General features: G+C 41.2%; 1 protein-coding gene across 1 annotated transcript in view; it reads left to right on the forward strand.

Annotated features, from left to right (window-relative positions):
• Positions 1 to 13,221, forward strand: part of LONP2 (lon peptidase 2, peroxisomal) — a 36,628-nt gene extending 23,407 nt beyond the window's left edge. The window contains exons 12-15 of the mRNA XM_064671135.1: positions 3,965 to 4,107; positions 8,294 to 8,501; positions 9,636 to 9,826; positions 11,634 to 13,221. Coding sequence (XP_064527205.1) covers positions 3,965 to 4,107; positions 8,294 to 8,501; positions 9,636 to 9,826; positions 11,634 to 11,855 — 764 coding nt within the window. The 3' untranslated portion in view covers positions 11,856 to 13,221. The remainder of the gene's footprint in view (positions 1 to 3,964; positions 4,108 to 8,293; positions 8,502 to 9,635; positions 9,827 to 11,633) is intronic.
• The last annotated feature ends 257 nt before the right edge of the window (positions 13,222 to 13,478 follow it).

Here is a 13,478-nt window from a genome sequence, read left to right on the forward strand (position 1 = left end):
TATGACAAGATGAGAAATTGCTACATGTGGAGGAGGTTTTAGACTCTTGCATTCTCTCATTTCCATTACATCTGTAGCAGTCTTAAATTTTTAAGTCTTTGTGCCATGGAATTCCTAATAGTTCACTGTATGTTTTCTTAGGAGTCCATTTTCTTACAAATCCAGTATTTACGTGCGAGATTTTATTTTATTTTGGGAACTTGCAAAGGCAGATTCCTGAGGGACGTTGTCGTGATCTTTGAGTAGCTGCAGATTCTGCTTGGAAAATTTGACAATAATTTTCTTTTTTTGGTTGGTTGTTTTTTGAACTTTTTTTTTTTGTTACTTTGGGAAAGCTCTTTGTTGGTTTGTTACTGTTTATTTTTAGTTTTTACAATTTTAGATGTTGAAACAGCACCATACTGCTTTTGCTTAAGCAGTCATGTAGTAGCAGATCAGCAGGTGGTTCCTCTAGTGCAGTTTAGAGCTGTATTAAGGGCACTTCTTTGACTTTTTAGCTTATTTTTCCAGCTTACTTCAAAATGAAAGATGATTAAGCTTGTTCTGTTTCTGAAAACTTGAATTTAGCTGTCTTGGTTTAGATAAATGTGTCATTTAACTTGTACTGTGGTTTATGGCTGTGTGTAGGTAGGGAACATGCATTTGTCATTGTTAATGGAAATCCTAATTGCTTGTGTCTTTCTGGATTCTTCACGGTCAGCATTTGGTCAAAGATGATAAAACAAGATGATTTTTTCCTTCAAAGAAAATATTAGTGTTTGTAATTATATTTTGGGACATCACTGTATGCTTTTATATAAAAGTAGATAATGTCAGAGTTCAGGTTAATATTTTTAATAAAATTTTGGAGTTTGTTATTGCTACAGATTATAAAATGGGGTCTCCTAATTGGATTAGATAAACTCAAAGGAAGAGGTTCTGATTCTTCTATAGGGCAGGTGGCCTCAAATTCCCTACTGGTTTGTTTATGGGAACTCTGTCTCTTCAGCTGCATATGCAGAGTTAGTTGAAACAAGACCAGTTGTGTTTGTTAGACAGTAAAATCTTGGTATAGAACAAAACCAGCTGTTTTTAAACCTAATTTTATTTTGAAATATGAATTGTGTATCAGATTACTCAGGTTTCAAAGATCTGTGGTGTTGAAATGGCAATCTGAGTTGCAAGAATAGCATGCAGGGTTACGTTTCCTAGATTGTTAGTATTTATGTCTACGATTTTATTATGTACAAAAATAGTAGTTTAACAGAAATATAGAGACATGCTGGAAGAACAGGAGAGCCATCTGACTAAGGCAGTGTTTACAGTAAAGGAGTGGGATTTATGCACGGAACAACGAGTTGTACAATGGAAAGATTAGTGGATGTTGGATAATAACTCTTACATTTGAGTCCTGAATGAAAGCTGAGTTGCTGCTGTTCTGGTAAGAGTGATGTCAAATGTTTTCCTTCACACTGTATTAAGGCATTAGTGAGAATTGCACTGCTACAGAATTAGCTGTAAAAAGGCCTTCATAAATCAGGATTAATAACAGGATAGTTTGTATCTTGTGAAAGGAGACATTCTGGTTCATCCATTCTGAGACTTACTTTTGCAGCACTGAGCACCTCTTCATGTTATAGTAAATAGATTAGATCAGTGATCTGTGGTTTTCTGTAGTTGTTTAAACTCTGGGATCTTCAATTATTGTGCATGCATTAATGTGTAAAGGAAGATGGTTTATTTCTTTGAAGAAGAAAGAAACCAAAATTTTCTTTTCAAACTGAAATTTAAGAGAATTCAAAGAAAGGAAGCAACTCATATTTGGGTAACTTCCCAAAATATGATGCAGGAGTTTGGAAGCTTGGTATATATTTCTGTGTAATACAGACTATGCTTTAAATATGTATTAGGCCTGTGTGTTTGGGGTGGGAAGAAATATCTTCACTATGTGCTTTTCTCAGTGGCAGGGAGGCACTGCTGTGAAACTGCCACAGAACCTTAAAAACATCTGGATTATCCAAGTGTTTTTCATCTCTCTGTGTTTCACTAAAATACTGCTTTGGGCTCTCGGGAAAATGGTAATGAGCCTTTTGCATCTGGATCAAATTCCTTGGGGAAATGACTCCCTGCTTGCATTCTCCCTCTATTTCCAGTAAGTGCACAGTGTGCACCTCCTGAGCTCTTGAGCTCAGTCATGCAAACAACAGGCTGTGCAGGCTGGGTCTGAGACCAGGCTGGTGTGAGACTTTGATATTTACTTGGTTCCCACTGCAGTTCACTTTTGTACAGAAAACACATTTGTAGAGAAAACAGAAATTTTAAGGCAGTTTTGCTAAGAAAACAATTGTATAGGTAAGAAATACAGTTGTGCTATAAATGAAGGAAGGGAAGAGCCCACTTCTGAAGCCATAACTACTGCTTTAATTATGTGGTCCCTTCGAGATGACACTTGAATATATTGCATTTAGAAGACTTCAGCTACATATTTATAAGGAGTTTATACCCTTCCTGAAGAGTATATCATACCTGGAGGTGTTTCTTAAAAAAAAAACCTTTGAGGAATATTTTGCTGCTACTGGTTATTGGTCAGGATACCTTAGGAGTATCTCATCCAACAAAACCAAGAGCAGAGCCCTGTGTGAGTATAGTATTTCAAGACAAAAGCCACGGGTGAAGGTGTTACACTGAAATGGTTTGAGGTTTGTCCACTGAACATGGACTGTATGTGCTGTGTTCTGAACTGGCTGTTGAAGCAACAGGAGGTGGCAGTTTTTTGAGTTAAGCAGGCTGATTGAGTGGAAGGTGTCCCTGCCTATGGGGACTTGGACTGGATGATCTTTAAAGGCCCCTTCCAACCCAAACCATGCTATGGTTGAATAAAGCCATAAAAGTCGTAAGAGACAAAACGCCCCATGAGAGATGTAATGTCAGAATATGTGCTGGACAGGCTGTGCTGAAGGTGGGCACTGCTGGGTTGGGGCAGTGATTCCCTGGGACAGCCTGGAAGGAGGTGGTACACCAGGGCTGGATGGGTCATAGGCTCCTGGAGGAGCTGGTTTCTGTGTGGTCTGCAGATGGCAACTTCTTCTGTTGAGGGTGTGTGTGCGAGGAGTGGGATGTGGAGGGAAGAAGGAGAGTCCCAGAGCAGTAAGTTAAGCTGTCCTTGTTGGACACTGTGAAAGGAAATGTTCCTGGATGTCATGTAGACAGGCCAGTGGTAAATAGTGGAAAAGTAATGTAAATCTGTAAAGCAGAATGCTCCTGCTTTACATGGCAGAAATTAATTCTGAGTGTCAAACAGTAAGCATTTGAATCCTTGCTGAAAGAGAGCACAGTTGTGAATGTCTGTAAGAAGAACACAGTAATTACTGAACTTTGAGCATTTCCACATTCAGCTCCATATTCTGTACTCACTACATTGCTCCTTCTGCAAGAAATTCTTCTGAAGGTGGGGAGGCCCTGGCACAGGTTGCCCTGAGAAGCTGTGCCTGCCCCAGCCCTGGGAGTGTTCAAGGCCAGGTTGGACGAGGCTTGGAGCAACCTGGTGTGGTAGACAGTGCCCCTGCCCACGGCAGGGGTTTGGAATTAGATGATCTTTAATGTCCCTTGCAGCCCAAACCATTCTGATTCTGTAAAATACTGTTTCTAGGCAGAAATCTGATGAAAAGTGCAAAGTCCTAAATGAACTTAATGTGTTTTGCAATTTGAATTAGTTTAAAATGTATTTAAGCAGATGAGTTGCATCTCTGTCAGTATTCTAGATTTAATATTTTTGTTGATGAACAGCTAGAACATATTTAGGCTTAATAATTAAATGCGATGCCATATTATCGTAACAAGATTTTGGTGAAGGATGGTTTAAGCACATTTTAATGAATTTTCTGAGCATTTCTTTGAATATTTTATTTTTCTCTATCATGATTTTTTAAAATTCCTCTGTGTAGAAACACTGTTACAAATCCTAAATCAGATTTTCTTCTCTTAGATTGCAAAGAGCATGTCACAGAAGATGCAAAACCAGAATCCATCAGTGACACAGCTGACCTGGCTCTGCCACCTGAAATGCCGATTTTAATTGATTTCCATGCTTTAAAAGATATCCTGGGGCCACCCATGTATGAAATGGAGGTAACATCCTCATTTGTTTCTGCTTGACTGTTGTTTCTGGCTGGTTTGACTAGTTGTGTATTTTATTGCTATTGACCGAGTTTATACAATATTAACTTCTTTAAAATGTGTCAGCAACAGAACTGTTTTTCTTTGTGTTCCAGTGAGTGTTTTCACCTAAAGAAGTTTTTGTTTTCTTTTAACTCATGGTACATAAATAACCTAATGCCATGACTTTCTGTTAGCAAAGATGCCTGGAGCTATTCTGTGCTTAAGAATGTGGTGGTGTTTTTTCAGTTTATAACAAGTTTGCTTTTGTTTGGGGGATGTTTGGTGGTCTTGGGAAAGAAGCCAAAAGTAGAACCCAGGAATCCTGTCTCTGCAGCAGCTGTGCTAAGGACTGTCCCACATACCTCCTTAAAGCCAGTCAGCATTTTTGGGTATTAAAGCCACTTCAGTTTGCACCAGAAGTTCTCAGACATTCTTTAGGTTAATGTGACTCTTAGCTATTAAAATGTTTTATGATCAGTCAGGCACCTCCAGCTCTGTTCCTCAGTAGGCATATTTCAGAATTTTTTCTCTCCCCCATCTGTGCATTCCTCCATTTTATGGAAATGCCATCAGGTAAAGGAATTGGTTAGTTTGGGATTCTCTTTTCACCATTTCCCTTGCAGTTATTCTCTGCCTTAGTCCAGGCCCAGGTGAAGTGACTGAGTGTCAGTGGTGTGACAGGAAACTTGTTCTGATGAAACACTGAATTTTTCTGTCTTTATTGTGGAGAAAAGGTCAGTAAAGCAGTAAGTTATGGAGAAAATAGAACAGAATGGAAGACTTCCATAAGAGACAAACTTCTGAGAACTTTCCTCTTAGAATTCTTTTCTCCTAGATCAGAGGCCCAGACTCCAGTGGGATTTGGAGAACAAGAAGGGGACAAGATGTGCAGGGGAAAACAAGTGCTTGTTAAGGAATGAGTCAGTTTTTAGAACTGAACTGAGGTTTTGGGATACGAAGGTTTTATCATGGAAGAGATTCTTAAGGAAGAGACAGAAATGAGGAAACTTTGCAAATGAGTTGTAAGCACAGCTCCTGTCTCTGGCAGGCCTTTCAGACTGGCTGCTGGTGGGTTTTCTGGTGTGTAAGTCTGCAGAGTGTGTTTCCTCTCCATATTTGGCCTTAAAGCTTCACCTTTGACCTGCATTTTGCCATTTCTCATTAGCTGAAACAAAGCCACTGTGTGAGTACCTGGATGACACTGAGCAAATAGAACTGAAGACATGACACCACTTAATTGATCTGTTGTCCTTCAGGGAATACCCCAACACAAGGGATTAATCTTTCACCTTCTCAGTGCTTTGCTTGTCTGTTTTCTGCACCCCTCCCAGCAGAAAGACATGACAGAATATTCAGCTCATACTTGTAGGATTAATTCATTTATCACAAATAAATAATCTTATGTGTCGCCCTACAGAACAAATGTTGGAATAAATCACATAGTGAGGCTTTGAAAGAATAATCTTGACAGTTTAAAGTGTAAAAGATTTAATGAAATGTTTCAGCACTGCGTGCTTTGGGGGGAAAGGATTTATAACACATCCAGTGTGTTTATAATGAACCATTTATATTTTTGGCTTGGATTTTATCTTTTTTTTTTTTTAGCTCAGGTAACAAAACATTACTGGCACCACAGGAAGGCCCGTCAGGATTAGTTTATATCCTCATAATGGGAGTGAAGTTGAAGGGACAGAAGCTGTAGGTCAGTGAAATTGCCTGTTCTAGGAAAAGAAAGTGCAGATGCCATAAAATAATGGCTCTGTTTCATGGGACGTGCACACTTCTAATTAAGGAACAAGGGAGGTTCTTTTAGAAGCAAAACCTGGACAAAGGACAGGTTTAGATGGGCATTTTTATCAAAGAACTATCAGTCTTGTGGTGATATTTCTGGGAAACCCTCCTCCCTCAAAGGGCAGCTGCTGTTAACGTGCTTTGCCAGCAGTGATTTGCCAGGAAATGAATCAGAAGAGGAGACTGGAAAAAGGTTGATACAGTCAGGTTGGGAGAACCTGTGGAAGGATAACAAAGATGCTCAAGGCCAGCAAATAACTGAACTGGTTCTCATCATGCCATTGTGAATCAGTGATTAAATAGCTTTTTGCCCATTACACTGACTTACAAAGCAACTCCACAACTGCAGACAATGTCTCTTGTCCTTTATCTTGGAACAACTGTAAATGTTTTAAAATAAATGACTGTGCTAAATGTTAAGGCTTTAATTCTGCAGTGTCCAGGCAGCTAAAATGTATCTGATGGTATGTTTAGATTACAGCTACATCACAGCTGGGTTGGTCTCATCTACAAAAATTTTCAAAACCCAAGACTTAAAGTCAGTAAAATCATCTTCATCATCTGACAGATGTGACTAATCATCAGCTGATTCTGGAGGTCATTTTTAATTGAAGGTGTTTAAAAAGTGTGAGAAAGGATTTCTTCTAATATAAATTCATCTGGCTCTTGGTGACAAGAAGTGATTCAGAAGTGCCAGGAGTGACTGAGTCTCGTGGAGCTCACTGTAACACTCCCTAGGTGTTTAATGAAACATACTTTCATCTCTGTATTGTGTGGTTGTGTGTCTGTGTGTGTGTTTGGGGATTTTCAGAGATCTTTTCTGCAGGCAGATATCAAACTGCCAGGGCATTTTCCATATGTTTGCCTGTCAGCAGGCCTCAGGTAAGGCTCAGCTGAGGAGGTCACAGTAGGGGTAGTCCAGTCTCTACTAGGACAGCAGGAGAGGTTGCTTGGCCTCTGAAGCTGCCACTTGAAAGGTCATTAACATCTACTACACATCTAATTTCTCTTACCAGATCTCAAATTACCTGTGAATGTAGGAGGACGTTCCTACCTAGTCTGTGAGGATACAGGAGGGAGGTGATGTGTCCTTAGAACCATTTGTTTTTTGAACTGTTGTCACATTTGCTGTGTTCTGCCCCTGATCTCTCGAACAGTGGAGTCAGTCTGTAAGCTGTTTCTAATTGATACACAGAGTCCAGTCCAAAAAAACTGAAAGGAAAACCCCAAACCAACAAACCTTGTTCATGGCTACTTTGGGGTGGGAGAGGGTTTGGACAACAGCTGATTTTGTTCATTACATCTGAAATGTTTGAAACCACAGTGGGCTGCCAAAATATGTGATTGTCTCAAGTGCAAAGGAGAATGCTCCAGTGTTGTTGGATTTCAGCGTGAGCAGGATGAACTGACTTTGTTAACCTGAGTTACTAAGATAATCAGAGTAAATAGCTCCAACTAATAAAATTCAGGGAATGAATATAGAAACTAATGTTAGTGAAAGTGAAAATGCTTGATAAACTATTTTGATACCATAGAAGTGAAACAATATTATGTAAAATTTTAAATGCTAGAAAAAACCACAGCCATTTTAGCTAAATTATGCTAATAAAGGCAAATGGCATGATGTTGTTCCAAATGCACAGATAACCAAGAGCCACAGGAGAAGGGTTATGTGGCTTCCTTTGCTTTAGCACGATAGGAGTGTAGTTGCTGACTCCCCTGGCTGTCAGCTGGATCCAGGGCTGTCTCACTGGCCTCTGCTCCTTGGCTCTCCTGTCTCTTGGGTGGGGCAGAGCTTGCTTAACTGCTTGTAATTCCTAATGGGAGTCTTGTCAGATTTGCCATCCTCTTTCTTACCTGTCCTGCAGTACATTCATTTCCCGTTATTCACAATTGTTTATAAATGTTTGCAGTGAACAACATCAGTGTGTTTGTCTGAGTTCAGGCAGTGCCAACCACCTGAAACACTGGAGAGCAAAACTGTCTTTTTCACATGAGTAACAGCCAGGACAAATATACCTCTAGCAGATGGGTTAAGTCACATAAACATTCAATCAGGATTGACTAAATAGTTGAAGCCCCTTGAAGGGAAAGATTCTTGTGCTTTTGGGGGCAGGGAAGGTTCCAAGAACGATACACCCAGATGTTTGCCATTGCCTTAAGCTAAGCTGCCACATACAGCTCCAGTCCTGTAATTAGTGTTTACACATATCCAGAATTACTGCTGCATTAAATGGTAAAATAAGAGATCAGACACTTGCCTTAACTTTTGTGTTTTAATGGGTACAGCAACTATCGAATTGGTTTTGCAGTAGATTTTTTATGACTGTTTCCTGAACCGTTTCCTGTGTTTCCTTTCCCTCAGGTGTCTGAACGCCTGAGCCAGCCAGGAGTAGCCATAGGCTTGGCTTGGACTCCCCTGGGAGGGGAGATCATGTTTGTGGAAGCGAGTCGCATGGACGGGGAGGGGCAGCTCACCCTGACGGGGCAGCTCGGGGACGTCATGAAGGAGTCGGCACATCTGGCCATCAGCTGGCTGAGGAGCAACGCCAAGAGATACCAGCTCACCAACGGTGTGTGGGGCTCTGCCACAGCACTGCAGGGCTGCAGGGCAAGGATTAATACTGCAGGGAAATTCAGGGTCCTAAAACTTGGTGGTTGTTAGAAATTCAGCAGATTGTAGCATTGCTGAGAAACGGGGGGAGTTACTTGTACTCACTGTGGAAACCTATTAAGTGGTGCCATAACAGAGAAAGTTTTCCAGCCATCAGTGCTACAGTGAAGGTGAAATCAGCTCCAGAGTTCCTTTATGTAGTTCTTTCCTGGTTCCTGTGAAGGGGGTGTTGGTGGCACACAGGTCAGTGTGGGCAGAACAGGAGTTGTCACTGCAGGCTCTCCCACCATGGCCAGTCTCTCCCTGCAGCAGCCTGGCAGGCTGGGACAGCCTCAGTGCCAAGGGGCTTCTCCTGGGTGGTGCCAGACTCTGCCTCTTACTCATTTTTACACTTGAGCTTTCCAGCAGTACTTTCATGATGTACATAGATATGGAAGTCTGTAGTTTTTATCTAAAATGAAGACACAGATTCTGTTAAAAGTATGGTTTTGTAGTCTAAGTTTTAATATTTTGAGAATGTTGGGTTTGTATGGTAGCTGTTGAACTGCAGTGCAATAGGACTCTGGACAAGAACATTTTAACTCCTCCCAGGAGCTGTGGAAATGTGCTTTCTAGCATCATCTGCTGAATAGGCAAATAATTGTCCAGTATTTGTCATTATGTCTGGAAGCTTAGATAGGTTAAAAACCAAAATGGAATTAATGTATGAAATGCTGTAGGCATTACCTGTGGGTTCCTGTGGAGTGCTGATTCTGTGGTATAGTCCCCGAAAATTGACATTTATGGTTTGGGACATAAAATTTCTATGTATCTCCATTAATCCCTACTCTGAATTTGCCAACACATGCAAATGCTGAGCTTACTGGTTACTGTGTTACAGTTTTCTTCTAGGAATCTGGATGCAGGAAAGCTCATTGGGTTCTCTTTTTGTTGTTTTTTTCTGGGGTGTTTGCAACATCATGTTGTTTTTTTCAGCCTAGTGTTAAAAAAATAGTGCCAAGGCTTTTAATTCTTGGTGGGCTTTCAGAATAAAGACTGGGAACAAAATGGGTTTAGATTTTTAACATTGAAACCATTCTTTTTTTTCCTTAAGCTTCTGGAAGTTTTGATCTCCTTGACAACACTGACATCCATCTGCACTTCCCAGCTGGAGCTGTCACAAAAGATGGACCATCTGCTGGTGTTACCATAGTAACCTGTCTTGCTTCACTCTTCAGTGGGCGGCTGGTGTGCTCAGATGTAGCCATGACAGGAGAAATTACACTGAGAGGCCTTGTTCTTCCAGTAAGCATCATTTGAGAAAAGAGCTAAGTTGTATTAATTCTCCCTACTCTGGATATAAAATCTGTTTATAGGCACTCAGAAAAGCAGGGTCTTGCTGGATCATTCCTTAGCAGCAGTCCAGTCTCTTCTGGTGCAGTTGGGAGGCTGATGGAAGCCAGCCTGCTGCAGTACTGTCCCACTCCTCCCTCTGCTTTGCTTTTCAAGATAAAGCCAGCCTTGATGTGGTTTTTGTGGAAAACACATTAAAATGTCTAGTTAGAAAGGAAACCTGGAAGTCTTAAAATTCAAGATGGGTCCAAAATGGGTATTGCAATTTCTAAACATGCTCCCTCAAACTATCAGTACAGAACTATCTTTGGTTTCTTTGAAAAGTTGTTCCTTAAACCTCTCACAGTAACTGTGTGTTTCTCTTGAAACCATCCTCCATACACCTATTTTTAGATTTTTCTTAAATGTTGTTCCTTGTGTACAGTTTAGCCAAAAGGCGTTTCCATAAAGCTTTTTATGGAAAATAAAGCATGAGGGCAAAGGAAAGTTTTCAAACAAATACAGTTTAAAGTGTCAGTGGAGCCTGGTGCAAGTGATTAGGCAAATATAGGAGTTATCATCCCATACCAAATGATGGAGAGGAGGAGGAGGAGGATGAAGTAGGAAAACAGAGGCAGCATTTTGTGTCCTGCAGAGGAGAGTAAAGCAGGGGTGCCAGGGGGAGGTAGCAGAGGAGGATCTCTGCAGTTTGTTCTGAGGACACTGAGCTTGCCAGGACAGGCTGTGGTTCAGGGTTCTCCTGGGCCCTGCATTAACTGGTGAAAGGTGCCCGAGCTCCCCAGAGTGTCTTCACCAGGGAGTGACCACGCTTTGCCTGCTGTTAAAGGTGGGTGCAAAGATCAGGTACCTGTAAATGTTAAACCAGATTTACCTTCTTCCTGAACATTGTCTGGGATCTTGCCATTGTCAGTCACTGAATTCCTCTGAGCAGCTGCCCCTGCTGCTGCCCCAAGTGTGTGCTGGGTGTGCAGCACCTCCGGAGCAGTGGCATCACCGGGGGGATTATGGCCCCTCCTCCCTTGCTTGTATTACAGCCCTTTGTGCTATAATACAAGGCTTTGCTCTCCTGTAAAGTAGTGTAGAATTACAAGTTTCTTCTGTAAGATGGTCTTTAGTTAGGATTAGAAGAGAGTTCAGGGGAAGAAGCTACAGCTGTGATTCAAAGCAAAACTAATTTAACCCCCCTTTTTACATCTCATTACCAACTCAGCCAGGTGGCTCAATGGAGCAGTGCCTGTTGTTGTAGCACAAAGCATCTCTCTAGTCTTGGAGCACAGGTTTGCATTTCTGTGCATTTTCTGTTGTACAGCTCAAGTTATTTGTGTGACAGTGCTTCCTTAGGACTTTTTTCCCTCTAAATCTAACACTGCCTTTTTCTGAAAAGCCTGCTGTTCTAATGCAGGATTTCAGCACACCATATAAAAATGGAGTGAAGGCCACCTTAGTTAAAAAAAATTCCTGAGAAGTAATGAGTACCACTATTGGTACTCCTCTACCTGCACTCCTAGATTAATTTTTCCCTTGTTAACTGTTACAGAAAGAATACTATATCATGTTAACATATTTCCCTCATTAAGCACATAATGAGCTACAACTGTGGCTGCATTTTTAATTGCTTTCTTAACTTACTGGGGGAGGCAGAACCTTTCATCCAAATTTAACTCCTGATGTGATGTTACAATAATTCCCGTATTAGATGAGTGTCACTGTTTTTATATATATATTTTTTATATATGTTTTTACTTCTTTCCTTTACCAGGTTGGGGGAATTAAAGACAAAGTCCTGGCAGCACACCGAGCTGGCCTGAAGAGAATCATCCTTCCTCAGAGGAACGAGAAGGACCTGGAGGAGATCGCGGTGCACGTGCGGCAGGAGCTGACGTTCGTGCTGGCCACCTGCCTCGACCAGGTCCTGAATGCCGCCTTCGAGGGGGGCTTTGCAGTTAAGCCCAGAGTGGAGCATTTGAACAGTAAACTTTAAGCAGCCAGGCTGAGATTCCTGCTGTATCAGATTCCATGGCTTGTGATCTCTTCCAGCTCCCTACATGTGTCAGGTGTAATTAGGAGTTAAACTGGACTGTCTAAGTGGGGGTGTAAATGCAAGCAAAAGGAAAATGTTGCTGCAGCAGTTCACAACCTGAAACCACATTTTAAGGGCTTTCGCTGCTTTTTATCAGCAAAGAATCTTGAAAAAAATACTCATTTCCTGATAAGAGTCAAGCATGAGAAAATTGAAGCTGTTGAGAAAGAATTCCTTGGCATATCTAGAATGTGTGTATGGACGTGGCAGCAGCTGGTCCCATCCTCAGAGAGGTCACACCCACAAAGAGGGAATAATGTGCAATTCTGGGAGAGCTGTATTTGCAAGAAAGGCAGCACAAGGCTCATAGATGGGCTTGTGACAAAAAGCAAAACTGATTTAGCAGAAGAATATACTTATTTAGAGAATAATATTTGTAATAATAACAATAATGTGCTAAGGAGCAGTAGCATCGGGAAAAATAAGGTTTTTGAAATCTAAAAAACATGCTTAAGGGATTTGAACAGAAGCACTATGGTCTAAATTAAGTTAGTAAGTTCTTTCAGCACTTGCTTCTAGTTTGTAGCAAGGTCACTGCAGACATCATTTTTCAAACCCCAACACAGGAAGCAATGCCAGAAGTGAAATGTAGGAATTGCTGTGTAAGAAGGGCAGTAACACACATGAGTTCATGTGTCCTTCCAGCAGCACAGGGGGCAGAGCAAACCTGAAGCCCTGATAAAAAACCTGGTAACATTTTGGAGGGACAAAGTACGAGTACCTGTATTCTTACTGATACAAACAGACTTGATTCTGGGCTGCCTGTGTTTGGAGGTGAGCCTGTGGAAATTAAATCCACTTAAACAATGCCAAGAAAATACTGAATCATTAAAGTGCATTCAGTACTGCACACTGTGAATAATTTATGGTTCAAGAAGTCTGTCAGTCTCCCCTCTCAGTTGATAGCTTTGTCTCTTCTCTTGAACCTCAGGGAAAACTACACTTCAGTGTGTGAGCTGGGCCTTTGGCATTGTTTGTACCAGTCAACCCCTGAGCAAACCTCCCATGTTGTTACATTCTCCTCTTGTTCACTGCTTCTGAAACAAGCTCCAGTGTGCTCAGGAAACACAAACTGTACCAGTGACAACAACCTGTTCTAGAAGCAGCCTATAAATCAAAAGAGTTTGCTTTGCTTTCATTTCCATAGATAACAAAAGCTGATTTATCTGGAACATAATAGTAATATTCAGTGGGAATTTCTGCACCTGTTTACAGAAGATTTCACAGAAGACTTAATCTAATAAAATGATAAAAAATAAAAATAAAACCCCCTTTTGTGTCACTATTTTAAGAGCTCTACTCTTAAGTCAGTCACCAGACCGTGGGCAACACACAGAGTCTCAGAACCTGTTCTGCCTTATAAGAAACTTGCAGGCAAAAAGTGCAGATAAACAACACCCTGGGTAAAACCCCGGGCCAGTATGGTCACGAGTGTGCTGCTGCTTTGCTTCTGATCAAACCAGGAGGGAAAGATCCTTAACCAAACTGAACCCAGCTCCAATAACAATCCTGCACTGTTGGCAC

This window comes from Pseudopipra pipra, chromosome 14, assembly GCF_036250125.1.
Source record: "Pseudopipra pipra isolate bDixPip1 chromosome 14, bDixPip1.hap1, whole genome shotgun sequence".
In the NCBI taxonomy this organism is placed as follows: Eukaryota; Metazoa; Chordata; class Aves; order Passeriformes; family Pipridae; genus Pseudopipra; species Pseudopipra pipra.